The sequence below is a fragment of the Coturnix japonica genome, chromosome 19, assembly GCF_001577835.2.
Source record: "Coturnix japonica isolate 7356 chromosome 19, Coturnix japonica 2.1, whole genome shotgun sequence".
NCBI lineage: Eukaryota > Metazoa > Chordata > Aves > Galliformes > Phasianidae > Coturnix > Coturnix japonica.
Genome location: NC_029534.1, coordinates 2,244,356 through 2,270,146, shown reverse-complemented (window position 1 = coordinate 2,270,146; position 25,791 = coordinate 2,244,356). Strand labels below are relative to the sequence as shown.

At 42.4% G+C, this 25,791-nt stretch overlaps 1 protein-coding gene across 1 annotated transcript; it reads right to left on the bottom strand.

The window, feature by feature from the left end:
- Positions 1-613: 613 nt before the first annotated feature.
- ANKFY1 (ankyrin repeat and FYVE domain containing 1) lies at positions 614-25,463 on the bottom strand. The gene is made up of 25 exons (XM_015880600.1): positions 25,339-25,463; positions 22,364-22,556; positions 21,429-21,547; positions 18,904-19,039; positions 18,152-18,275; positions 17,278-17,427; positions 16,689-16,854; positions 15,545-15,749; positions 15,139-15,207; positions 14,245-14,444; positions 13,669-13,766; positions 13,072-13,294; positions 12,157-12,255; positions 11,264-11,417; positions 9,950-10,118; positions 9,550-9,668; positions 9,075-9,231; positions 8,316-8,516; positions 7,590-7,766; positions 7,007-7,154; positions 6,681-6,771; positions 5,680-5,804; positions 5,371-5,517; positions 4,807-4,897; positions 614-4,357 (listed from the first exon to the last, which is right to left on the bottom strand). The coding sequence occupies exons 1-25, from the start codon at positions 25,346-25,348 to the stop codon at positions 4,225-4,227; spliced, it is 3,504 nt and encodes a 1,167-aa protein (XP_015736086.1). The 5' UTR covers positions 25,349-25,463; the 3' UTR covers positions 614-4,224.
- Positions 25,464-25,791: the final 328 nt, after the last annotated feature.

Genomic DNA, 25,791 nt, shown 5'->3' with positions numbered 1-25,791 from the left:
AATAAAGTAGTGGGATTACAGGAGGCTTAGCAACATTCCTTAAAAGCAAGAATAATCACTTAATTGTGGCAACAACGGGAACGCGTTGCAGCACTTTTCACTTATGGTGTTTAATGACGCTTTTTTACATTAGTTGAGACTGACAGGTCACAATGTCAAAATGGCTTTGGCTGCTCTCATTGCTGCTCCTTTCCTCCTTCTGGATGAAGCTGCAGCAATTGCTGCTCTAACAGAGAGAGAAGGGACCTGCCAGTGTGTGACAGTGCACAAATAGTTTGTTAGAGCAGCTCAGCCCTCCTTGTCCATTTAAGTGCATGTGAGCTGAGCAGTGGAGCAGCTCTGGCCTGCAGGAAGTTAGGGCTGTTTCACAAGGTCTATGGGTAAGTCACTGTAAGGCAATCAAGACGACTATGCAGAATGAACCAGGAGAACACCAGGCTTTGTCAGCCAAAAGACTGTAACAACTCCACAACATGGAAACAGACAGGGAACAAACTGTCATCCCCAATTAAACCTGTGAGGACAACCCCAGCTGTCCTCACAGCAGCTCAGAGCAGAGCAGCTGCCTCCACCAGAGCAAACACCTTCTCAGCAAGGCTTCCACCTCACGATGCATTATTCAGTTATGCATTTTATTACAAGTAGAATTATTACACAACAAAGTAATGCGTATTGGAAAAATACATTTTTACATTGACTCCAGACAAACATTGCAGATAAAATGCCGTTGTTGTAAGACTTCCTTTTCTATTTCACAGAGGCGAGAAGGTTCGGTTACTTATTTAATCACTCATACAAGCTTTGAGTTAACCAAGTTTGCTGCAGTATTCAAACTCTGCTGGTTAAAGGACAAAAAAAAGGAGCTGCCTACTAAGAAAAATATCCAGCCTGGGCCTCCCATGTTGTTACATGTTAATTTATAAGCACGATGTGAGAAGTTGTACGAGCCATTGATCTCCAGCACAGGAAGTCATTAAGGCATCTGTCAACTTTTAGCAAGCAGCTCGCTAAGCTCTGTTAGTACCTTTAACACCAACATTCTCACTCCACACAGTGGTGCGAAGCAGTGATTACACCTTCTTCAAAGAGATACAGAAACTGAATTTCAAGCCAGACCACATTTTGTGCTTGTATAAAAGTGCCGGATGACTACGATCAGAAGGAATCCAGACTCGGAACAAAAAAGCTACACTGAACTACCACAGACTTTCCATGCAGCCCTGCTGAAGTGCCCAAAGCCTGCTCTGACAGCACTGCTTCCCAGGGACACCTCCTGTTCTCTGTACCCTTCTGTTTGATCCTTGGCAGACTCAAATCTCAAGAGATACCACTTACAGACAGCAGTGGGAAGAGGGGAGGGGTTTTTGGTCACAACTGCAGTATGCTACAAAAAGGAAGTGCATTTGCTTACGGAGATAGAAATGTGCTGACCACTATGAAATTACCAAGTGCCTCCATTCACGGTTTCTCCTCTGCAGTGGAGCATTGCCAGCAAAACTCCAAAAGAATCTGAGATCTGATGTTTCAGACCGATACTACGCAGAGTGCATAAAGGACTGAGCCCCACCAGCTGCTTGGTGGGGTCAACGTCTCAAGCTGAAGTTTGAATTACATGAGAACTAAATAGGGATTTTGGTTCAAGTTGTGAGCTTTTCCCTTTTAACTCTGGCAGAAAGCTATGTAGAGTTGGTTGCAAGGAAACTATCACAAAGGCACTTTAAAAATGATCAAATTTGCTATATTTAGTTGCTTTGAATTTAAATGAACGTTTCAGGCTGTGTATTAGTTTATCCCTACTCATAACTTGGCTTGCAGACTTCAATAGGAAAGATCAAGCTGGTAGAACATTGGCTGGAAAGGGTAAATGGAGCATTAAGTACAGTTCCCCAGATCCTTCCCAAAGCTTCAGGCAGTCTTATTATTCCATACCCTGCTTTCAAAAACAAAAGAGCAACTAGCCAGTCTTAACCTTCCGTTCAGTTTAACTGAGTTTTCATTAAGACTCTTAAGAAATTATTTAAACAGCTGCTTATTCTGTTGGAATAGAATCCCTGTTCTCCTACCTCTTCCATCAGAGAAGTCACCGAGAAGGTAAAACGTAATTGCTGAAGCACTTTAATGTCGTGGAGCTTTCCAATTTGGATTAAGTCCACCAGCTGCAGCCCTAGAAGGACGCTCCTCTACCACAATGTTTAAGTCTTTCAAGCACTGCAGCTCAAAGCCAGGAGAGAAGCAAACATGATAACATGCAATACACTGTAGTCAGGTATTCTGTAGCCTATTGCACTCTCTCCAGCAGTCTGTTATCTTTCACTACCAGAGACCAGCAGTCAATGTTATTTTGAAGCACAGAAAGACATTGACTAGAAAATGTTTTCCACAATCCATTCCAACAAGCTGTAGCATGCAGCTAAATGCTTCAGACACCATCATTTCCCACCTCATCCATCTAAGCATAAAATGCAACTGACGTTAGGCCAGAAACGCACCGTTCATATTAGGAATAGTGCTACAGACCATTTGCTTTACACAGGGCATTCTACTGGAACACACCAGCAGCAGACATAAAACAGTGAGGAGAATTTGTATTGCATCATCCATTACTCTTTTCTAGTGTTGAAAGAGTGAGATTCCAGTTATATGCATATTGGTAGATCAAAGTGCAGATTAAGTGAGACGATGTGAAATTCATTGTGCAAATGATAGTGTTTATACCCTCTCCCATCATTTCTTGTAGAAAGTTGAGAAGAAGCCTCAGGCAAGTCTCCTATAAAAGCAGCAGTCTGGTTTATCATCTCATCTAACTCTTAAGAGCAAACAGAGCATTGTGTCACCATCTTCTCCACTCCATATACCAGTCTTTAAGTAAACACGTACCAGTTCATGGAACGGAGGTGAGGAATGTCGAGTTCAGTCTAAACTATATCGATCTCTTAGGATGAAGAAAGCCTTAACATGGCACGAAGTTCTGCTTAAACCCACATTTTTTCTGACTGAAGCCTTTGCCTGCCAAACCACAACCTTGTTTATCAGCAGATTGGTTTCCTAGACAATGTGGCATAAGCATTTCACAGATTCAGCATGTTTAAGAGAACATGACCAGCTTAGAATAAAATACTGCAGCATAACCCAGAAGCCCAGCCCTCCACTGCCAGTTCAGAATCCTCCCCTCAACAACACAGGCTTTATATAAACAGGAAACCTCCAAATATACTCCCACTGGCTGGCAATGCTGCTCAGACTGGACCCAGAGTCACAGCATATTCTGAGCTTACTGTCTTCTCCTGCAGCAGTTAACTGGGGTCTCCAAACCAAAGGAAAGCACTGCCCTCCCTCATGGAATTTGTAATGCACTTCAGCATTTATTGCTGTATGGTGAGTTAGACTACTTAACCAGTTTTAGTGTTTTTCCATTTAGCATAAGCTTCGGCCTTTCAACGCATTTAAGGTCATTTAGACGAGTTTCATGAATTGGAAGGACTAGTCATGGAGATATGAAAGTGCAACAAAGTCGGCTTTGACAGCTCTAACAGGTATGAGCAGGAGTATTTTCTGGCTAAAACAACCTTGCACTTCTCTTGAACATGCAAACACTAACGAGGAGGTATCAAGATGTGGATCTGCAATTCTGACTGCTTTGCATCAGATGTAAAGCTTTCTGTTGTAAGGCCACAATTATTGAGCTATGCTTAGGACTAACTCCCATTTTTGAAGAGTTTCTTGAGATGAACAGTGGTTTTAACAGCTCAGTCTCGCTTCACAAGAAGCCTTCTCTAGAGAAAGGGAAAGTTGATCTTTAAGACAAAGCAAAGAAAGATACCTGGTTACCCTGAAACTTAATGCCATCTCTACTAAGCAGCCTGAAAGCAACAGGACTTAATAGAGTTGCTCAGTGCAAAGCACCATCTCAAGGACAGACCTGTTTTACACCAATTCAAAACACCAGCCTTTAGCTTCCACACCCCACCGCAACTAGAAGAGGGTCTAAATTATTTTGTCACTTGGTTTTAACAATCCACTCGAATTCCTAGTGAAGTCTATCACAGCCCAACACATTTACAGTCATACAAAGTCATTTATACCAGAATATATCATAAACAGGGTCCTTAATTAGTTCAGTCTATTGCAGAAGACATGTATAGGCCTCCTCTTCCCTATCCAGAGGACTTGTAAGCAGAGCTGCTGTCAGGAACAGACTGGAAATCCCTTTACTTCCACAGCATACTAGGAAACTCCTCCCAGAGTCAGGACATCAAAGCAGATGTTGCAAACTCGAACCGGTTTGTTCAGATCAAATTTTATGATAGGAATCTCCTTTGTTGAGCACTTATGGCAGAGCAGGCGTCCACAGTGTCGGCTGTCAATAGAAAAGTGGTATGAGAGAAGTGAGCTCTCCCTCAGTGAATACTGGGGTTTTATTGTTCGATGTCCTTTCACAGTGATAACATCACTACAGAAGGCAAATCAGCAATCTAAATACTATTTTTTGTCACATCTTTCAGAGCAAGTCAGCCCCACTAATGAAAATAGGCACTGGAATTTTCTACTGTAGTTAACTTTGACATGACTTCTCATTTCCAGTTGATCTGGGATAGTCTAAGTGCATGAACTGCTTAAGATATGATTTTAACCAGACCACAAGTCAGATCAGAGCTACCTAAACTAGTGGAATATTTCGAATAGTTGACTGGTTATCCACCTACATTAAAGTAAAGGCTTCTTAAAGCACCAGAAGGAACAAGACTAGCTACATTTGGAATAGAAATCTGTTTCCTTGCAAGCACAGCAAGATGTGTCACACATTACCAGTGATGCTTTCTTGTTGTGACTCCAAATTTGGCAGTGCATTCGTAGCAGTTGGAGCCATCACACCAGGGAGGTTCTTTTGTCAGCATATCTGTTAGAGGTAAAAATGTAGAGGTAAAACGTGTTTTGACACATCTTGAATTATACCGTAACATTAAGGTAACTTTTCCCACAGTTTTAGGTGGCATTTAGTAAAATTAACTACTCTTGTAGTAGCTGTCATCCTGTTTGTCGAAAATATATAGTCACTGCGATGAATATAGCACAAACTGTAAAGCAGCACAGAGTCTAAAGCTACATTAGACCACTACACCAGCCAGCATTCTCCTTGAACGTTACGCTTCTGGAAAAATGGATGAGTTTGACAGGACTTCCTTAGGCAATTTTTCAGTTTGTTACTAGAAAATGAGCATCTCTATCCTTCACTGAAAGTATCAGAACATTGAGCAGTTCAGCCCTTCTAGAATTAGTGTCTTCTAAAATTAGGTGTCCAGTGCTCTCCCTTCCAACAAGGCATCTCAAATTAAGCCAAACCACTTCACAACTGTAGCAAGCATTACTTACCCAGTAACCTAAAGAGAAGCTGTTTTGTAGCAACTTGGTAGTTGAAGATATTGACTCCCTGATTATTGTTAACGCCAAGACGAGCCCCAGCTCTCACTATTGCACGGCACAAGTTAGCATTTCCCTTCATATACGCCAGTAGGAGCACTGGAAAATAAAAGCCAGATGCTTCAGCATCAGCTGAATGGAGGTCTCATTGCTTTGCTCAATACAAAGGTAGGACCTTCAGTGCAATGTTTACATTTTACTGTGTAGTGTACTACAGCTTAATATGACTTGAGTGACTTTCAACCATTCAGTCCCACCTACCTGTGTTTCCTTCAGCATCAGGTTTGTCTAGAGGGTATTCTGGCATACACTCCAAGAAGAGGTCACAGATGGCTGCTGCATTATCTTTCCCATACTGTCCCAAAATATGCATTGGTGACTGGCCTCTAGGGAGAAGAGTTTATTATCCCAATCAAAGTCTGCTTGTAACTACACTTGTTTGATTCTGAACTAACTTTTGAAACAAGCTGGTTTAATGAAACAAAGCTACACCTAAGTAACTCAGTACATCGTGTACAACTACATACTTCATGCATGCCAAGAAGAAGTTGTTTTCTACACTACCTACAACACTGTCTGCAGTAGTTCAGTACTTCACAATAACAGTTTAAAAATACAAAACAATATATTTGGCTTTGATTATAGAATCATAAAACTACAGAATATCCCAAGCCAGAAGGACCCACAAAGATCATCGAGTACAACCCCCAGCTCCACATACGAGCACCCTAAATTCAAACAGTATGCAAGTGCTGTTAAGTGTTTGTTAAGTGCTGTCCAGACACTGTGTGAGCTCCAGCAGCATGCCCACTGCTCTTTGGTGAAGAGCCTTTCCCTATCCTCCAGCCTGACGCTCCTCAATGCATCTCCATTCTGTTCCCTCAGCTCCTGTCACTGTAAACAGGGAGCAGAGATCAGTGCTGCCCCTCTGCTCCACTGCGAGGAGCTGTACATCACCCTGAGGCCTTCCCTCAGCCTCCTCTAAGCTGTACAAACCAAGTGCCCTCAGCCACTCCTCATACATCTCACCTTCCAGACCTTTCAGTGCCTTTATTGCCCTCTTTCAGATACTCTAGTAGATTTACATCCTTCATATGTTGTGGTGCCCTAAACTGCACACAGTTCTTGAGGAGAAACCACACTATACCAGGGTAGAATGGGACAGTCCCTTCCCACAACCAACCATATTGTATAGTGTCTAATGATACCAGCACACTCATTAGAAAACAACATTTTTAGCTTATTAAAACTACACTAGTTACCTAATATTAAAGGCTTCAGCATCTACATTGCATTCTGTGAGGAGGACCCGGATATTGTTCAGACGGCCGTGCATCACTGCCAGATGAAGAGCTGAAAAACAGGAGAGAAGCTTCAAGAATTTGAACAGCTCAACCCTGATAAAATCAAATACTCCTTCTCTACAGCCCCATCTTCCTTCTCCAAAATTCCTGCCAACTTTGTTTTCTCGGACTTTCCTTTTCATTTTTGAGAAGTGAGCCCATTCAAGAGGCTTTCTCTACCACTGAGATATTAGCAAAGCCTACTGAAGTTCTGTACATCTACTTGTGAAACTTCAGAAATTTACCATTGTTTCCATTTTCATCTACAGCTGCAAAATCAACTCCATTCTCCAGAAGGACTGAACAAATGGTGGGCAGATCTTGCTGGGCTGCTAAGTGAAGAGCAGTCTGACGATGCTTTGTCAGTTCATTCACCTGGGCACCTGCAAGCAGCTGTCAAGATGCAAGAAGGAATATGTTCAAAGATGTTTTCCGGGGCTATGAGCCAACAGTTTATTTCTGTGAATGAAGTGCACAAGATTTCACTGTACAGAGATACTTTCAGGTCTCCATCCAATATGTATGAAATGCTATTACCAAGCTGCTACAACTTGTGTACACATTCTGATCTGCAGCAAATACAAGGTAAGGTTTCTCCTTTTAACTGAGCCACACTACCTATTGATTACCGCAAATCAAACATGCTCATACAAAGGCAACTGATATGCAGTTCCGCTGAGAATCTGAGGCAAGTGAATTTCATGCAAGTTTGAGTTCTGCTTTAGAAGTAACACCAGCTCCACCTGACTTCCCCAACCTATAAGCAATCAGCATTGAGGGAGAACATACATTTCAAGCAGATGGGGAAAATGACTCCCCAGTACCTACCAGATTGCGCACAATGATCTCCGAGCCAGCTTGCACTGCCAGGTGGAGAGGTGTTAGTTTAGAAGCATCCTGAACCCGAGAGTTTACATTAGCCTGTACACTTATCAGGAACAGCACACTCTCAATGTCAGAGTTCTGAACGGCTACATGTAGAAAATTGCGACCTTTGTTATCCACCTGCAGCAGAAAGAGCACAAAAAATAACAGCTGTCATTTCTGTAGAACAAAATTCCACCAAGAGATGCAATCCTTGCTCATTTTAAGACGAACTGCAGAGTCTTGTTTCTTTAGCTGCTTGGCATTACAGAACTACTGATATCATTATAAAGTAAGCTGAACTAAAAAATTACCAGCTACATGTGCTGTCTGTAGTCTGCTTCAGACCACTTCATTTCTAGTTTAACCTTACAGTGTCTTGACCACACCAGGGAGTATTACAGATATGAGTTAGCTGTCGTAGTATGTATAGGGCAGCAGTTAACAACTGTCTCACTGAACTGAGTTTAACTTGAGGCAGACTGGCAGTTATCAATGCAGAATGAAGCAACATACAGTTCTGCCACACTGATGCAAACAGTGTTTGAATTTTAGCTAAATACCAGGTGCACGTTATTGATCTTGGCACTGAAGCTGATATTAAAGCATGCTTAAAACCCACTGTCAACGTATCCATATATCATACATATAAATGCGAGTAGTCTATTAATCACCAGGAATTAAACTTACCTGCTCAGCAGCTCCTGGCTCCCTCTTCAAGATTGCTTCAGCCGCCTTATTATTTTTATAGGTCATAGCACATGCAAAGGGAGTCATTCCTTGTCTGTCACGTACATTTAGCTTAATTTCTGGATGTGAAATCATAAGCTGAATTATAACATTATGTTGGTTGCTAATGGCAACATGAATTGGAGTCCTTCCTTCTGCATCCTAGAATGAAACCAGGAAGTTTATTATATGAAGATGCAGGAACATAAATCCTTCTCATCTCTGAAAAGTAAAGGAAGTTTTTCAGTTCTGTGCCTGTGATGTACTTGGCAGAATGCAACTGGGACACAAAACATTTACAGTGGGAGCTCATATCCACAGTGTAAGTGAACAAACTGTTACTTGTTCCTCCAAATCCTCTGAGTTCCACAGCCTGTTAAGCTGCTGACAGTAACATTTCTCAGGCAATCAGACATTTTAGGGGCATTCTGAACATTCATGAGAGCAGCCAGGCATAATAAGAGAATGCTTTCAAACTAGTGTTAGCTTATGATATACCTTGTAATAGTAGCAATACATACACCACCTCAGTTTACTTAATAAAAAATGTTTCCCAAACATTTCTGGGAGTCAAATATTCTAGAGTTTTACAGTTTAGCCGATCTATTGCTTTCTTGCTGCAGAATACAGCCCCACTCCAGCCTTCCATTCACACTCTGGGCAGATGAGCTGAATTCAGATCATTACACCATGAAGAAACTGCACCATTTTAATCCATACCTGAGCATTGACATTGGCACCAAACTCCAAAAGGCACTGAATCACTTCTTCTAAACCCCAGCAGGCTGCCAGGTGTAGGGGTGTCTGTCCATCATGAGCTTCCTCTTCTCCTTCTCCATTAGGACCTGGCTTTCTGGGACTATTCACATCACAGCCACTAAGAAAGGCACAAGACCGTCAATAAATTTATCCCAGACCAACAGTTAGAAGTAAGAAAGGTTCCTACAAGAGCTGATTTAGTATTTACTGGTGTTTCTTTTGTTTGCTTCTGGTTTGAATTTGACACTTGTCATCACGAGAATACGATCATTTAAATAACAGAATGTGTCTTTAAGAGTAGGAAGGCTCCCTTCAGTACCATTCACACACCACAAGTCTAATTAAGTATACACCCGTTAGAGACTTAAAATAGTTTATGACAAGAAAGTAAACATAAGCACATTCAAAAGTTCTTATTTTAGGAAGAGGTTCTGACCTGCGAATAAGAAAGCATGCTATTTGTTCACTGTTTTCATCAATAGCTCTGTGAAGAAGAGTCTGTAAGCAACCGCTTGGTCCTGACCCCCAACAGGTTGAATCGCAGCCGTGCCTAACCTGGAAGGAAAAGCACAACGAGGCAATGAAGTTTGCTCTACCTCCAGTAGACTCCTACTACTTTATGTAGTCCTTAACTAACATATATAATATAATCCCTTGGAGGTAGGAGCTGAGATGTCTTAACTGTTCTTGTGACAATTATCACATTTCAAGAAGTTACTTTAACGTCTTCCAGCCTCATGTTTTATTGGCCTTAAACTTAATTTCTGTTTGTGAGCCCTCTGTTGCTAGTGAGATACACATAAACAAGGCTAAATTAAGTCAAATCACAGTCTTACCAGAGTTGACGCAATATCTTCCAGGTTGTTTTCTAAGGCAAGCCACAAAGGAGGATTTCCTTTTTCATCTGGCACAGACATATCTGCTCCCCTGGTACAAATAGCATCAACCACAAGAGGGAGCTGGTTCTTTATAGCCAGCTGTAAAGCAGTCTCTCCATCCTGTGTTCTGCAATAGGTGCAGTTTAAACCATGTTACTTTGTCATTAAAGAATGCAATGGTCTCTCTTACAGTAATTCAAAGACATAAGAATTATCTCCCCATTTGTGTATTTTTTGCTGTGGTAAGACTATGTTCAGTCAAGCAAACCTACCATGCTAGATATTTCAGAGCAGCTATGCAGATATATGAAGTTTGAGACCCACGTTAGTGTTCTTAGCTCAGTTATCTCCATTGCCTTAATTATATTCACTGGTTGAACAGTGCTCCCTTTGCCTACTCTCACAGGATGGAACAGGTTCATCTGCACTGCGGTAACAGTTCAAACACTCAGAAGGAACTGTTAAGGCACTGAAGTTAGAACAGTTGTATTAGGCAGTTTGTCCCAATGACACTCATGAGGTATAGCTGGCCAAATTTCAAAGACAGCCTGTGAGTCATACGTGGGCACATAAATGTTTTAAGTATATCAGCTTGTCTGCAGATACTTGCAGGCAAGTTTTATGTGAATCTTGTTGCTGGGACTACATCTAACTAGCTCAAATAATAGAACACGTCACTCCAACAAACTGGCAAAATAGATGAGACTACAGAAGCTCAGTACTATGTCTCTAGGACTTGACATTCTGTTACAGAGGGTTATGTTCTACTTAGAATCAGGGCAGAACCTCCCACTGTAGCCTCAAGAGGACATATTGACTAATGGAGCTATATTTAGATCAATGCTCACATATGTAAACCCTCAGCTTTAACTAGCACCACTGTAAGAAGGGCCAAATAAGTCATCTGAAATCAACTTCAAGCCTTTATATAGAATTACAGAATATCTCACAATAATCAAATCCAACCCCTGGCTTCACAAAATTCAAACCCTCCATCTGAGAGCACTGTCCGCATGCTCCTTGAACTCAGGCAGCCTTGGCACCTGGTGCCCTGAGGAGTCTGTTCCAGTGTCCACCACTCACTGGTGAAGAATCTTTTCCTAACACCCAGCCTGACCCCCCGGACATAAATCTATGTTGATCCTTCAAGCTCTGTCACCACAACCACAGACACTGGATTGGCACCTCTTTCTCTGCTCCCACTCATGAATAAGGAAGTCATTACAACTGCTCCTAATATCCAGTTCAGTGTTACATCAGTGAAGATCTTACCTGACATTTATATCTGCCTGATGTTCCAGCAGAAAGAGTGCACTCTTACTATCCTGTCTCTGTATTGCCATATGTAGTAGAGTCTGTCCGTCTGACATTGTGTCATTGATGGATGCTCCAGATCCAAGCAGCTGAGCTGCTATTGTATGCATGCCTGAGGAATTAGAGATCATTAGTATTTTGCCTTTGCTCTCCAAAGAATAACAGAGACAAAAAATATGGTATGACACATGGCAGAGATTTTCCATTCATTTTTGCCCTTCTAAATTTGATGTCCTCCTTAACCACACCTAGTGTAATTCTTCATACCACCTTGGTCTTCTGTTCAACAAACACATCAGCTTTTGGTATTACATTCATAAGCCATCTTAGTACAGTTCAAGGGTCAGGATGCAAACACTACTTGGTTTTCTACAAACCATCACCCTCTATGTTTCACCGAAGAAAGCATCTCCTGAATCAGTATTCTGAGATCCAGTCCACCTCATAGCTACTTAAAGTATCTCACCTTCCCTTTGTTCTAGAAGCTGGTTAATGCAGTAATGCTGACCTTCATGGAGATAGGCATGAAAATAAATCATTCTGAATGCATGCAAAAGTAACTGACAGTTCAGAGTGGCACAATTCCATAAAACAGTACAGCTGCAGGCAAGAGGCTCCAAGAGCTGCCCCCTACTGAACAAATGAAGCTTAGGGATGGAACTCAGCAGCCAGTTGTGAACATTATTTCAGAAGCAAAATAATCATCTAAAGCACTCCCAGACAGCTTTTCATTAGCAGCATGAGCCAGGCCATAAACACTGTTTTACAGCTGTTTTCTCCCCAAAATAATCTTGTCTACATCATAGCGTCTCTATTATAGGAAATTTTCATCTTGTCTCATAAGTACACACCTGTCCAAAGAGCCAGTCCCAACACAGTTTGGTCTCTTGAGTCCTTTAGACTAAAATCAGGAATGATTTGCAAGTTGTTGGTTGCATGAAGAGCATTAGCTTCAAAAAAAGAAAAAAAGAATCATTGTTAGCATTCTTGTATTTGACCTGCAATTGCAGATTAAAGGCTGCAGGCATGTCTGTATCACATTCTTAAGTACCACAGAATAATTTAGGTTGGAAAAGACCTTTTAAGGTCACTATGTCCTACCATCCACCTAATGCTAGAAATGCTCTGCTAAGCCACATCCCTAAAAGTAGGCAGGAAGTTTACTCAGTTTGTACGACCTCCTTCCGAGCAAGTTAATTTGTTTCCATGACTGCTGATACAGCTTGGGACACCCTAACCTGCAGTGACAATACTACCCAATTTACTACTTACACTAATAGCTACCCAACTTCCTGACTAAGAGTCAGAACCTCCTTCTTCACTGTCTGTTTCCCAACAGCTGCTTACACAAAGCTCTGAGAATGAAGACCTCATAGCTGTACTGTCAGAACAACCTGGGGCTGAAGTTCAAGTTCATTATGTACAGCAGAAAATCTGGAGAGATCGATAACAGATTTAGCACAAGTCAGTTTTCTAGTTCTAACAAGGAGGTGACAAAAAAATTCTTTGACCAGTATTAATTGCTCTGCATAAACAAAACTTGCAAGAAAGAATGCTTGATCCCTGCATGTGTTTAAAATCCGTTCAGATGTGGTGCTCAGGGACATGACTTAGCAGTGGGCTGTTAGATTTAGGGTAGGATGATCTTTAAGGTCTTTTCCAACCTGAGAAATTCTATGATTCCATGATCAGTAGCTTGTCAGAACACAGTTGAGATAACACCTTGATGCTAAAAGCAGCAACAGTTTGAACCAGAAGAATTCTACCTTTTTGTTCCAGGATGACTGATACCACATCTGGATGATTGTAAGCAATAGCCATGTGAAGGGGAGTTTGCAGATAAACATTCTCTGCTGTTGGAGAAGATGCATCCTTCTGACCAGGTGCCACTTCTGCAGTCTGAATGTTTGGATTGGCTCCTTGCTGAAGAAGTTCTGCTGTCAAGTTTGCTAGGCCATGCCTACAGGCAGTGTGCAGTGGTGTTTCCCCCTTTAACAAAAAGGGGACTAGGTTAACAACTTGAAAAAACAGAAGAGGAGCTTTTAAATTACTATCCCACAAAGGGGTGTAAAGAAACTTAAGTCCTGGTAGTCAAAGCTATGAGCTAACTTATATTAAGGACTTGATTACGACAAAGATAAAAAGAAGTGTTAAAGCATCTTAACACCCAGCAGTGCTGCTAGAACAGTGCCAACTGTTGTATTACGGTTGCTTGATCACTAGTAGGTATCTGAAAAACTGCAGAAGGCTCAGCAGATGTTCCAACTTGCTTTAAGCTGGGGTTAGCAACAGAAGAACTATGCCATACTATTTCTGAAGGGAGATAAGGAAATTTTCAGAAAGTCTAGAACTTTCTGGTTTACCCATTTGTTTTGGTGGTTGACTTTTGCTCCATGAGTTGCTAGGAAGAGAGAAGCTGCCTCATTTCCTGCACCAGCTGCCCTCTGAAGCAAGCAGTTCCCTAAGGAAAAACCATAAATACTATGAGAATACTTGTAGCAGCCATACCTTGACACTAAAAAGGAGCTAGCACATTTCCCACTACCTTACAACGTTAGAACTGGAAGCCAACAAGGAAAATCCTACCTATTGTTCATTCCTTTGAAGTGCTGGACTATCATGTGCACTGCCATTCAGCAGTTACACGTTTTGAAACTGTAAAGAGGATGTTAGGACTGGCAAAGAGTCAAGATATTGTCACTTCCTTCATGTCAAGCTCAGTTTAGGACTCAGTGTCCCAGCTCGGGTGAAGCTCCTACCATTTACACATACCATTCATTACATAGCAAGAACTTTTGAAACTTCATTCAGGTCCCCCAGAATCTTTGAATTTTTGGATAGGCTACAGTAGTTTGAATCACAGACTGCAGTCAGCACTGGGCACCTGCACTTCACCTACAAGCCTTCCTTTTACACAGAAATACAAACTTAAGTTTTACCTGTTACTGTGTCTGGAGCATCTGTATTGCTGCCTCGTTGGATCAACCTTGCTGCAAAACTGTTCTCATCGAACGAAGTTCCATTTACAACAGGTGCATCCTCAAAAGGGTTTACAGATTGATCAGATGATACAGTGATATACTGAACTGCAAGCCACAGAGCTGTGCTTCCCTCATGATCCTTCAGCTCCAAGTCTAGTCTAAAAATAAGAGTTAATGTTCCCCAACTTATGCCTTAAAGCGGGCCCCAATGCAGCTTAAATTTCAACTGTATGAAATGCTGTTCTAGTTTATCCAATATCTCACTGACAATTTCTGCCTACTTAAAAAACCTCTGGAGTAACTGAAGCACAGAAGAATTTGTGAATACTCTGAAACAAGCAAGATTACTTTCAATAACTACAAAGTTGAAGCTCATTACTCTTACAAGAAACGTGGTCTTGCTAGATTTGGGTTGGCACAAACTTTATCAATCAGGCAAGATTTCTTTTTTAGTCACATACAAGAACTATAAACTCAGCTATGGAAGAAACTGAGTCAGATAAAGATTCCCATGAAGTCACTTACTTTAAGCAGAATCCAAGCTGAACATGAAGCTCTTAAAAATGTCCAAATAGGTTATTATTCCTTTTGGTTCCACTACAAACTAAGATATTGCTACAGTATTTCCTCTAGCTCTCTCAGCGAAACACCGAGATACTGTTTATTTCTTTACAGTTGAGCAAAATTGCTTGGTTTCTGGCCTCTCAGTTTGGGCAAAGCCCTCACACTTCTGCATCCATTGATAGACTTACTATAAGGCAAGAAAGGCTCAGAAGAGTTGTTAAACCACTTTTCATGCTTTCACTCACTCAAGTAGGTACTCAATGTATTTTACACTTAAGTGGAACTTACTGTTTGCACTGGAGAAGCTGACTGAATACAGGTTCATTTCTGACCACAATTGACATGTGTAATGGGGTCCTGCAATTGGAGCAAAGTACACTTACATCAGCAAGTGAGGCACTTAAGATTTTGTCCACACTTATCAACATAACCCAGTAGATTGATGTGGTTAACCATCACCTGTGCTTTCCAAGGAAGGGCTCATGTACATCATGAGAGAAAGAGTGAGCTGCCCTTTTAGAACATATGGTTCCAATTGATTTAGTAGTAAGCAACTCTTTACATTAGCACAAGAGATAAGGAACGAGCACAAAACCCTAGCCAAATTGAGCAGCTAACACACCCTGAAGCTCTACATATCAATACACTATTATCTATTAAACTGTTAGCAGACTTGACTCCATCCGATATTTACCTTCCTTTGCTGTCTTGCATATTTGGATTGGCACCAGCCTGTAGGAGGGATTCTGCTATCTGTGCCATCTCTGCCATGACATCAGGTGAATGCTTCTTAGGGCTGTACGATGCCACAAGGTGCAGAGGAGTCTCCTGGTCTCCCAGCGTAGCAGCATTCACACGGGCACCATTCTTAATGAGAAAGTTTGCAGCAAATTTATCTCCTGTCATGAAAAAATAAGGTTACAAATGGATAAGATGGAACCTGTACGTTTTATAGAAATCAAGAAAAACAGATGCACATTCCTTCCTGTATTCGTGGTATGCAACGATACCAGCAGAACAGTCTGCTCTTAGAACACCTTACCATTGGGAACTTCAGGAACACCTGACCACAAAGCTAGGATTAAGATATTTTGTAACAGCCTCTTTCCTTTGTGTTTTGCCCTGAGGTTACAGAAGACTCAAGCTCTCACACCAGTTCATTTGGTATGGCCATACAAACTTTGCTGATGTCATTGAGGCTTTAATGCACAGCTGGGCAAGTTGAAGGCTAAACGTATTCTTTGAATGAATGGTACTGCTCCAGGACTGTCAGCAGAATGATGCTGTGGTTGGTCACTATCTGTTCGGTATTGCTATACAAACAAGCAGTAACACAACCTTTGCTCTTAAAAGTGTAAACCCCTGTTACACATGAAGCAATGGCCTCAACAGTCAGCGCTCCTCACATGACAGTCCTAGAAATCTCTCCTCAGAGCTTCTCAGAAGTCAGAACTTAGGCCCAATTCTGTGCACTAGGCCTTGGGCTTAAAAATGAAATTCCATTCACCCCACCACCATTTAAACTTCATTTTTGACCTCAGATGTCCATGCTTGATGAGACCGTAAGTCAAAAAGACATTGCAGACTGCCACAATAGAATACTACTCTGTTTCTTCCTTCAGCAGAAAATACTTTACTAGATGGCTTCTTGCTGTCACATGGTTTATTTCACTCCTGTGTTTTTTGGTTTCAACAAAAATAGATAGGACAGTGTTTATCTGTTGCTACAGCCTTCTAACTATTGTTGTCAAATATGCAATGAGACAAGATAGATCTTAGAATATATACTTCACATTGCAACAGCTCCAAGTTAGAGCCTTCATATCCCGTTTTCTTACCTCTTTGGATGGCTTTATGTAACAGACTCCAGCCTCTCTTGTCTGCCCTATCTACATCAGCCTTGTAGTTGACCAGCGTAGTTGCAATACTCTCCAGTCTTTGGGAAAGGGCTAAATCCAAAGCAAGATCTCCATTCTGATCCAACTCATTGAGCTTCCCAGGAAGCTGTAACACAAATGCAGTCAGTTGACTTCAGTTACAAAGTTACAACAGCTTAATGTAAAATTTCAACAGCCAATTCCAGCTACTATAATGGCAGACCTTCCTTCACCTCTAATGCTAAATGCTAGTGAAGCATTAGGTAAGCACATATTACACAGGAACTGCCACTAAGTAGCAAAGTTTACCAAGCAATGCATTTTATTTAAAACATCTTGCATGCAACAGACTGTCATAAATCACTTCTTAATTATGTCTTCAGGGAGCTTTTATCACCCAAAGACTATTACAGACATAAAAGCAGCTGTGGTAATAAACATGCAAATAAGGAGAATTAGTGACAGAAATAGGTAGCGCTCAGACTAGAAATTAGAAACTAGTTATTTAAAACACGACATTTAAGAAGACAGTACGTTAGTCTCACTATACCTGTGAATCCATTTCAATAAGATACAAGAAGACTACATCTTCTCTTTCAACTTTAATAGCTTTATGCAAAGGATATTCTGTCTTTGACTTGAACATTTTATACAACAACTGAGCACTCATGCTACTGAAGTCTTCTTTCCGTAAGTCATCCTAGAATAACAAAAAAGCAAAGGGTGAGCAATACTTTTGTTTTGTCTATAAGCAATGCACTGTATAATGTTATTATCAGGTTCACAACGCAGGCTCAGTTAATAGCTCTGTTTTGATAACATGCATGACATTACAACAAGCAGGAACAACCGAAGATAGCCTGTTAAGGCTACGAAGTAACACTGAGGAAGTCTTACATTTTAGTTTCAAGATCTGTTACAGTGAGGTGTTTTCCATCCCTGTTGTCTACAGGCAGAGAAAACAAGCAGTTTACCATTCACTGCAGTAGATAAACATCTAGTTCTGAAACTAACTCTTTATCTAATCTTAAATCACAGATCAGTAACAAGACAAAACCACCCTACTGAAGAATGACATCTCCACAGAAGCTCTGTACCTGGATGAAGCTACACAAAGCACTAGAAGACAACCTTTGGTTTGAGTTTAGGACTAATACTTTACACCATCAGACAAAACTGCCTCAAAATATCAGAGCAAGTGAGACATCTAAGTCAGCTGCAAGATCTATTGCTGCTCCCCCCCACCAGAGAAGGTAAACTTCTCTGGCCTGACTCTTCCTTACAAGGAACAACAACCCATGAAATCCCCATCCCAACTGGGATGCTTGAATTGTAGCATACAAAGATATATTCCTGAGGTTCCACACCTTACATTTCAACACTTATCAATATTTTTCCTCTTGCTTCCCTCTATGAGTACTTACCCAGTGACTAGCAATTATTTCTGCACAGTAATTCAGAAGAGTGCTAGCATTCAGCTCCTCAGCAGTCTGGTAGAAACGAATGCAGTTCCTGACATTAACTAGTGACATGACTCCTTTTTCACATCTGTCAAAATAGAAAAAAAGCCATTCAGTAAGCAGCCCCTCAAGCTGTTACAGGGCTCTATATACTCTTCTCTTAGATGCCAGTAGAAGGATGCCTGGCATAAATGTACTATAACCTTAAGCTCTTTAAGACAGCTCCTACAAGACTAGGTTCCTATTTAGGTAGGAGCCTAAACCTGAACTGGTGCCTGATTTAGTGGTTGGCAACCCTGCCCACAGCAGAGGGCTAGAAAATGAAGAACTTTAAAGCCTCTTTCTACCCAAGTCATTTTGCTTCATACTGCACACTGGTTGCCGTTGCCTCTTCCTAGCATTTTAATAGTTCTTACAGCTCTCCGGAGGTTGTTATTAATATGTTGCTCTCCACTTTCTCTCACCACCAAATCAGGGTTATTTGGCTGGAAGAACTGGAAAGTAAACATGTGAGCTGTGAGGAGAAACAGCTACAGCATAACTATAGCACCAAGCTCCTTTTCCTGTGATCAGCTGAATGTCACGCTGCATTACTGAAAACCTCAAGTCTTTGAAAGAAACCAAAGCTGTATCCAACTGCTAGCAGCTGTCAACCTATTTCTATTCAAACAAAGTTAAAGAGTTCAAGAATAATGACTGCATTTACCAAGACTCACCTTTCCCTAAGCAGCTGGAGCTGAAATTTATTAGCTAGTTTCATGAGGTCTGTCAAAAAGATATCATCTTCTCTTAGCTCAAGATCATCTGTGTAGATCCAGCGCAGCATTGCCATGGTTACCTCTGGGTCAGCATCTGGTACAGGGAGCAACAGGGATTAATAAAATACTTAAAGAACAATCACCTATTCAAGCAGTTTTGATTCCTCTGTTAAAGTCACAGCTACCAGGAAAAGTCTCATTGAAACTGTACTGCTTTAGCTTGCTACAATGTCAGAATAAAGAGCCAAGACTGGACAGAAGTTAAAGCCAACAGCAGGGCTGGCACCAAGCATGAAAATCCTTCTTCCAGTGAAACACTGAGAAGGCTACAGGGCTCCCTGCAGCATCTTCCACCTGCTGTATGAACATTGCATGGAGGGACGAAAAATGTTCCTCTGAAGTCGTTGCTCCTCTGTGGCCAAATCCACACTAACATTTATATGCCCTAATCCCCTCTCCACTGTAAAAATCCTCCCCTTTGTTTTACAGCTGTCTGTATTATGAACTGCTGCACTTCAATACAGTTGCTTACATCTTACTAATAAGATAATAGTAATAATAGTAATGTAGAAGTAATACTGCTGGGCATCATTCCTAAGAAAGAGGGAAGCCAATTTAACAGAATGGTTAGACTTCAGGTTTTAAATGCTGATTCCAAGCCTGAATGCTTTTAAACACAGCAGAAACCTCTTTATCCTGGAAAAGAGAAACACAGATGCATTTCCAACAGCCAAAAACTTGGTCACTTAGAAGTACTGCAGCAACAACCCTGCTTCCAAGGACATACAGCTGAAGATTACTATGTAACATGAGATCAGATGAACTACCAAAAACCAAAACAAAACCACAAACCAACCACAAAAACTATCATTTAGAAAAGCAACATTAGCCCCTTGAATGATTCGGTTTTGTTGTTGTTGTTTTTTCCTTTTAAACAGAAGATGAACATATTTGAGGCACTGAAATTCCCATCCTACAACACCTTCACACAGCTGCACCAGCTTGTCAGCAGAACACCAGACACAGCACAGACCATCTCCTAAGGAACAAGAGGTTTCAGCAAGGCAAGCACCTTCGGCCTAACCTGAAGTAATCAGGGAAGTCTATAGAACTGTAATATCAGCTCTATCTTGGCAGAGAAAAGGGTACATTTTCTCCCTCCCAACAGGAGAATGTATGCTTATGTCTTGTAGTCTGCAGAGCAAACATAAGACGTCTGAAATCATTGAGTTTTAAATGCTGCCTGTACTCTGAAATTAGGATTTAAGTGATCTTAACTTGAGAGTTCTTTTAGAAAGGACTTCTTTAGAAAACCTGACATAGTTTCTGAGAACAGTTTGTAGCCTGCTCCAACTACTTGATAACCTAATCCCTGTGCTAAGCAAAGTTCTCTAGTTTCTTTTCATTTGTTCTATGTAGTCAATATTAGTAAGTGTAATTCTGTTATAGGAAGTGTCTGCATTGTTAAACATGTAAGACCACACAACTACATTTGAGATTCTCAGATCAGCAAGAATGCGAGCTAGAAATGCAATGATTACCACTTAAAGACTTCCAACAAAGCCACCATCAGCATAACAGCTCTTTGGGAGTAAATCACTCAATTTAAAGACTCCTTGGCCTCTGTTCCATTGCAGTTGCAGAAAGATCCTGAAATCATTTTGCAGCAAGGCCTGCCACAAGCTGTCTCACAAGCTGGCTTGCAGCAACTTGCTTCTTTCCAGTTTGTCAGCATTCAGGACTCAGGATAAGATTTAGCACAGAAAGTGAAGCCAATGCTTGATATTCAACGTGCAAACCTGCTTAACTTCATACCCATTTTTACTGCTCACAAATTAATGGTGCGAAACTCCTCAATACTGTTAAGTACAGAAAATCTGTCAAAAGGCTCAACCTGCAGAAACTCTGCTCAGTGTAAGCACATGCAAGAAACAGTGCCAGTAGAATAAAACATCCTGTACGAGGCAGCCTTTCAGAACATGCCATTTCTCTCAGCCTATTTTGTAAAGGTATCAAAACACCAAAGCACATCACTTCTGCAAGAGATGAAAACTGGCATTCGTTTCCTCCACACACACTGTTAACAAGAAGCAAGGTGTTTCCATTACACTCTCCAGAGAAATTATGCACGCTACCTCTAAAAAGCCCTGTCCTTAGAAAGGAAGAAGTCAAGCTTCTCCACATGGATTTGCTTTTCATTATGCTTAGTTGATTCTAGAAAAGACAAACAGGCCACCATTCTCAACCCGTGTTCATTAAAAAGAAAGAAGGTAAGTTATTGATTTAACTGGCACTAGCATCAAGTTCACAAGCCTGCCTCCTTCTTTCAGACAAAGCTTCATTATCAATTGATTTAACACCACTTTTAACAGACAGTTGTAGACCAACCAGAAAGTCCAAGGGTAACCTTCTACCAGCAGACTCTCTTACCAGCCACCCTAAAGACAACTGAAGCATCACATATCACTGAAGCAGTAACTGACCTGACAGATCCAGCTCCTCTGTTGAGGCAAGGTTGGCCAGACTCCAAGCATCACTGCGTGCTGCTAAGATGAATTTGTGAGCACTGATACGCTTGTCCCGAACTTTTATCTTCAGATCACTGATAAGAAGGGAAAAAAGCACAGACATGTATAAAGCAGGTTCTCCCTGTGCTTGGATACAAACAGCATCTCCATCCGTCCTTGTGTCCACATTTAGGTTCAGCTTGTTTGAGACATCAAAACACATTTGGTTAAATGCATCATTGTGACAAATAACCCAATTTGTATTTTTTCTATGTAGAAATGCAATGAATGAGTCATTAAAGGCTAACTGCTTCACAGTAAACTACTAAGGAACTACTGCAGAAGACTGGAACAGCCAGCAATCCTGCAGCTAAATATTTAGCTTGCAGTGTCCACAGCAGTACAGTCAGCTAAGCTCAAAGGTTGCAGGCAATACCAGCAACAGAACAAACGATGTTTGACAGCAGTCCTGAGGACAAGGCACACTCCAAGAATCCCCAGTTCCTATGAGAGCAGCTGTCAAGAACACTTTAATTTCCACTGACCCCTTTAACAACAGGTTATCCTTTGTAGCTAGAAAGTACATGCTCTGTTTATTTTCAAGTTCTATAGCTTCTAAATGCTCTGATTGCATAGCTGCATCCTCCAGACAACTTGCTAAATCAAAACACCTCTAGGCACTAAAGTACAAAACACAAAGACCTTAAAGCTCACACTGTGACTTGCATTCTTTTTCAACTATTATTCTACACCTTTATTTGTGACCAGGATTTTCAATCTAAAGAAACAACCCAACTCAGACATACACTATCTAACAGACAGCATATTTTACCAGGACGCTATTGTGCCTTTAAGGTCCATTAAGTCAAAGCTTTCTGTCATCTCCCCTTCCCCAGAGTGAAGTTTCTTACCTGTACTGCTCCTGCTGATAGAGCTCAGCTACAATGGCAAGGAGTCTGCTGATGAAAGTGTCGCTGGCATTGTCTTGGTTAGCCTGGGCAGCCAGAAGATTGCATCTCCTCTCTGTATCGGTCAGTTTCTTCTGCAGCTTCACATACTCCTGGCGGAGAAGCATCAGGTGCTTTTCCAGCTTGGCCACCTCCTCTGCAGAAGCACACAGCGTTACTCAAAGCCGAAGCATTGCACATCTCCATTTGGCATCTCAGTGTAACTCATCCCACAAGTGCTGCAAACATTTTACCAGGTGTCTTTCCAGTAAACCTCTTCCATGCTACTTGAGCATCACATCCCTATGCTGGACACCTCATTTCATTGCCAGCTGTAAGAACGTTTGGCAGGGGGCAAAAATCACCAGAACACAATGATAAAAGCTACTCACAACCAAAGTTCCAGAATCCTACCCACCATAAGCTTTCCACAGCCACGCAAGTCCACAGCTGTGTCATTTACAAAGGAGTGGAGGACAAAGTCCCTCAGCAGCAGTTAGCAATTAGCTCAGTTCGGTTGTGATGCTGACTGCCTTCACAGCAGATGCATTGAGCACACAAACTGCACACTGCTGTCACTGTGGTTCACTCATCATTACCTGCCCATAAGAACCCACACCAATAAGACAAATGTTTAAGTATAATCTACATCCAAAGACAATCCTGCAACAAGAAGGAGGCAGGAAGGAGAATTGTAGACAGTAACCAATGATTTTCACTGGGAAAGTTGTGATAGGATTCCTCCCTGCTAGAAAGGAATTCACTGTTCAACAAGTTTTCCTCAAATATTTACTAAATGTAAGACACTACTACAAACAACGAGGAACCGGGCTCTATGACCACTGTTTTCTTTCTGCTTCTGGAGCAAAGATCAGCAGCATGGCTGGCCTTGGCTGTGCTCCAGCCGTCCCCAGCAGAGCATCCTCCTCCTGCTCAGCTGCAGATGAAAGCCTCATTTAGAGTCTCTTCTATGAGCTGCTGTAGCAAATACTCCCTCAGAAGTCTTTTAACTAAACTCTAATGGATAAACAGGAGGTAATTTACCCTGTTTTACTCTTCAGTTAACACTACTTAAGCAAGTTCAGCAGTGTACTTCCTCAAAACGCCATTTATTTAGCTTTCTCCTTTAACAGCTAATCAATCTCACCTCCTCTGGGATACTTACTGCGTTGAAGTACACCGCAACTCCAGAACTGCTAACAATAGCACACCAGCCCTCGAAGGAGCCTGAAGCTCTGCTCTGTTCCATCTACTGAAGGCAGCGTAGCATCAGTGCTCCCAGAACTAGCAGGGCATAGCGTACACTTATTTGTGCAGTAACTGTATATTAGTGAAGATCCTTGCATCAAGACACTGAGGAGACAGCTTTACTTGCAAGGAGGGCTCTGGCTCAACATGAATCCATTTGCACCTACAAATAGGATGCCTGGGTTTGGTGCACACAGAACAAGTCCTGAGCTCACACTCTATACCTCAAGTTAACAGATGGCTAGACAAAAAAACAACAGCAGTGTTTGCTAACAGATTCCTGGCAGATGCACTAACACCTCACTAACTGGGAGAAGTACAAGGCCCTTATCAAGGACTTCAAAGACGACTTCACAAGAGACCAGTGTCCTTTTCTCACACACAATGCAGCAGAAGGAAGTCTAAAGAACAACTGCGATAGCTGAGCCCAAAGAGATAAGAAGAGAGGCTAAATGGCAACTGGAGCAGCAGATAGCATGTACCAAAAACAAGGAGGGCCCAGTGGAACCCACTGCGTTGTCTACCTCACCCTCCAAGTGCAGTCATTCATTTCTTGGCTGACCACACAGTATCTCCAGCTGAAAACTGCTAAAAAAGCACATTGACGGCGAGTACCTGATCTGAAGGCACAAAACAAATCCCTCCATCCACAGCTCATAAGGGACTGAGCAGGAAGAGCTACTTCCTACTCCACCTTCTTACCCACGTTCACTCAGGGCTTGTATGCTTTCTTCAGCCAAAAGATCAGAGTATTGTGTGAATTGGGGAGAATCTCTGAGATGTATGAGTGCCTGAAACAGGACCTGCTCCAACCACAGCACTGCTCGGCAGCACAGGGTTTTGAACCAGATCCTTAAGGACCCTGGTGCAGAAGTTTCATCTCCTACAGATATCTCTGACATTTACTGCCCATCAGAGGCGGGTCAGCTAAGCACAGAATTACTACAATGTGTGCAATCAAGTTAAAATGTTGTTGTAAGGATTTACTGCACGAACCTGACTGCAGCATCTTCTCAGCTGATGCACACCAGATCTGAATGTTCTATATCATAGCTCATCTTTAACAAATGGTCTGGTAATTCTATCATTGTCTTAGAGCTGGAGTTGGGGAGCTGAAAGTGGTGCTTTAAGGCTGGAAGTCAGAGCTTCTGCTGTGCCTGTAATTTGGGCCATTTCAGCACAGCAAGCCGATTCAATTTCCTCCAGGGAGGAAAAGAGGAAGCTTCTGTCTTACAGGAACGGCACTGTAGAGATCCAAGCAGTTTGCAAACCACATTACCCCCCGTTTAACTTTCAGAAGGCTGTAATTGAGAGCCTGGAAAGCCACACAAGGGCTCAGGATCCTGCAGGTGCAGCACAATGTACCAGCAATGTCCCAGCAGCGCAGTGCTGGAGCTCAGCACAGCCCCGGGCTCAGCCCCACATCTCCCCACATCTCCCCGCACCGGACGGGCCCGCACAGTCCCTCACAAACCCCATCGCCCCCCCCCCGCCATTTCATATTCACCTCAGGGGCACACAGCCCGCCCTATGCTACCCCACCCCTGGCGGGCAGAGCACAGCAGAGTCAGCCCAGCAGAGGGGCTGCCCCAAGCCCCCACCAGCACTAATGGACACCCAGCCGGCGGCGCTGCCGCTGCGCCCGGACACCGCGGCCCCGCCCGATGGCTCAGCCGGGCTCCCCCCCTCACCTTCCGCCATGTTGGGTCCGGCGCCTCGACTCTCGCGAGAGCCACCGCCCGGCGCCGCCTAGCCGAGCTGAGCGCGATGTTCTCGCGAGAGCACGGCCCACTTCGACCTCCGCCCGCTCTCAGAGCTCCGCCCTGAGGCAGGAACTGCCTTGCCCCGCCCCGCGGCCTTGTCTCGCCGCTTTATTCGCCTCACACGGCGACAATTCAGCTCTAAAGAGCAGTTTTCACATAAATACTTTTAACACGACACCTACAGCATTGCTTTCAATCACTTAATTTCCTCACCGTTTCTCCATTAAGCTGCCTCTGTCTCCCATCGCTTTCCACCCATCGAAACAAGATGGAGAGCCTCCATTTGTGCCTTCATACACCAACAGAGATGTGCCCATCTCCTTCCTCACAGCTCAATGACAAACAGCAGCACACAGCCCTGCACCCAGCAATGACAGGCTA